The 1,531-nt window shown below is 60.2% G+C and overlaps 1 protein-coding gene across 1 annotated transcript; it reads left to right on the top strand.

The window, feature by feature from the left end:
- The first annotated feature begins 6 nt into the window (after positions 1-6).
- LOC118452871 (ras-related protein Rab-44-like) lies at positions 7-1,223 on the top strand. Its single transcript, XM_035900141.1, has 4 exons — positions 7-107; positions 205-319; positions 595-766; positions 1,076-1,223. The coding sequence occupies exons 1-4, from the start codon at positions 102-104 to the stop codon at positions 1,221-1,223; spliced, it is 441 nt and encodes a 146-aa protein (XP_035756034.1). The 5' UTR covers positions 7-101.
- The last annotated feature ends 308 nt before the right edge of the window (positions 1,224-1,531 follow it).

Here is a 1,531-nt window from a genome sequence, read left to right as displayed (position 1 = left end):
CCGGCGAGGAGGTGCAGTGGGCATCCAAAATAGTGCAGAGGGTGCAGGACTTCTTCAGGGAGCGGGACAAGGACCAGGCAGGGTTTGTCACCCGCTCAGATATGCAGGTAAGGGATGGGGGTGTCTTCTCAGGATAAATGCACATTGGGGTGGCTTGAGACTGGGTGAGGGGTAGGTTTTTCCCCTGATTTGCTTTGTTCTTAGAAATTGCAGGAGGGAGATTTCCCCTGCAGCACGGAGGAGCTGGAGCTGGTCTTTGATGGGCTGGATGCTGCTGGCACCGGGCAGTTAAGCACCGAGGAGTTCACTGCCGGGCTGTGTAAGTGCCAGCATGCTGCTGCTAAGCAGCCTGGGCTGATCCTGGACATGGCCCCTGATCCTTTCCAAGGAGGGGACCTGAAATGCTCCCCTTGTTGGGGTGGTATGTGATGGCCCAAAAAGTGTCCCCATACCCGGGTCTCAGCCCATGGCTCGGCTGGTGAGGGGTCCTATTCTGTCGAAGGAGGTTGTCAAAGCCACGGGGTGGGATGCGTTGGGGTTTGGGCTTTGCTGTTGCCCAGCTGGGCACTGAGGGTTTGGGGTATCTGTCGGCAGGGCAGTTCCTGAGCTCCCAAAAAGCTGCCAGGGAGCACCGCCGGCGGAAAACGGCATCCCGGAGGGTGCGCTTGGTCGTCCCCAGCCCAGTGTTGGAGGGGGTGGACAGTGAGGAGCAGAGACACTTTGCTGCCTTCATGGACCAGCTGGGCACGGACAACGTCTCTGAAGAGTAAGCCACCCTGTTTAGCACCCATGGGTGTCCTGCAGGATGGGGCAGAGCTGCCCTAGGGGGGAAGGCTTGGGGCAGGGCAGGGTGTTCCACTCGTTTGGTCCCCATGCAGGCAGCGAACCCAGAAATGGTTTGGAGGTGCCTTTGCCCCAGGAGCAGGGGACAGGATCATGGTCACCCCAATGCTAATCTGTCCCCAGGACCACGCGTCCCGTACGGTGTGAGCTAAATGCCCTGGGATCCCATAGCTGTCCTGGCTTTGGGGGGCTCGGGGGGGGTACTCACCATAAAACACCCCTCTCCCTGCAGACAGGAGATCTGGCAGCTCTGGGTGAGGCTCCGGAAGGACGAACCCCAGCTCCTGGGCAACCTGGAGGACTTTCTGGCCAAGATGAGGCACCGCATTCAAGAAGCCCGGAGCAAGAAGGAGGCTTTGGAGGTAGCCCTGAACAAGTGAGTCACACCAGGGCGGTGGAGAAGGACGGGTTGGGAAGGATGGGGCCCCCTGCTCACCCCAGCCATGGAGACACACCCAAGGAGGGAGAAACCTGGGTGCTTTCAGCATCTCCATCAGTGGCTGGAGCAGAGGTTTCACTGGGAGCTGACGTTTGGGGTTGGGCTCCCTCTACAGTCACACACGGGATGGCAAAATGCTGGATTCAGACGAGTCCCTGCTGGGTGAACTCAGCTGCAGCCTGCAGGTCCCATGGGCAATGTGGGGTCCCAGGGACCTGCACCCACTGCCACAGGGTCTGCCCACCCCCC

This window comes from Egretta garzetta, unplaced genomic scaffold (assembly GCF_000687185.1).
Source record: "Egretta garzetta isolate BGI_Z169 unplaced genomic scaffold, ASM68718v1 scaffold688, whole genome shotgun sequence".
In the NCBI taxonomy this organism is placed as follows: Eukaryota; Metazoa; Chordata; class Aves; order Pelecaniformes; family Ardeidae; genus Egretta; species Egretta garzetta.
The sequence above is the reverse complement of the archived record's forward strand: the minus strand, read 5'-3'. Positions and strand labels throughout refer to the sequence as shown.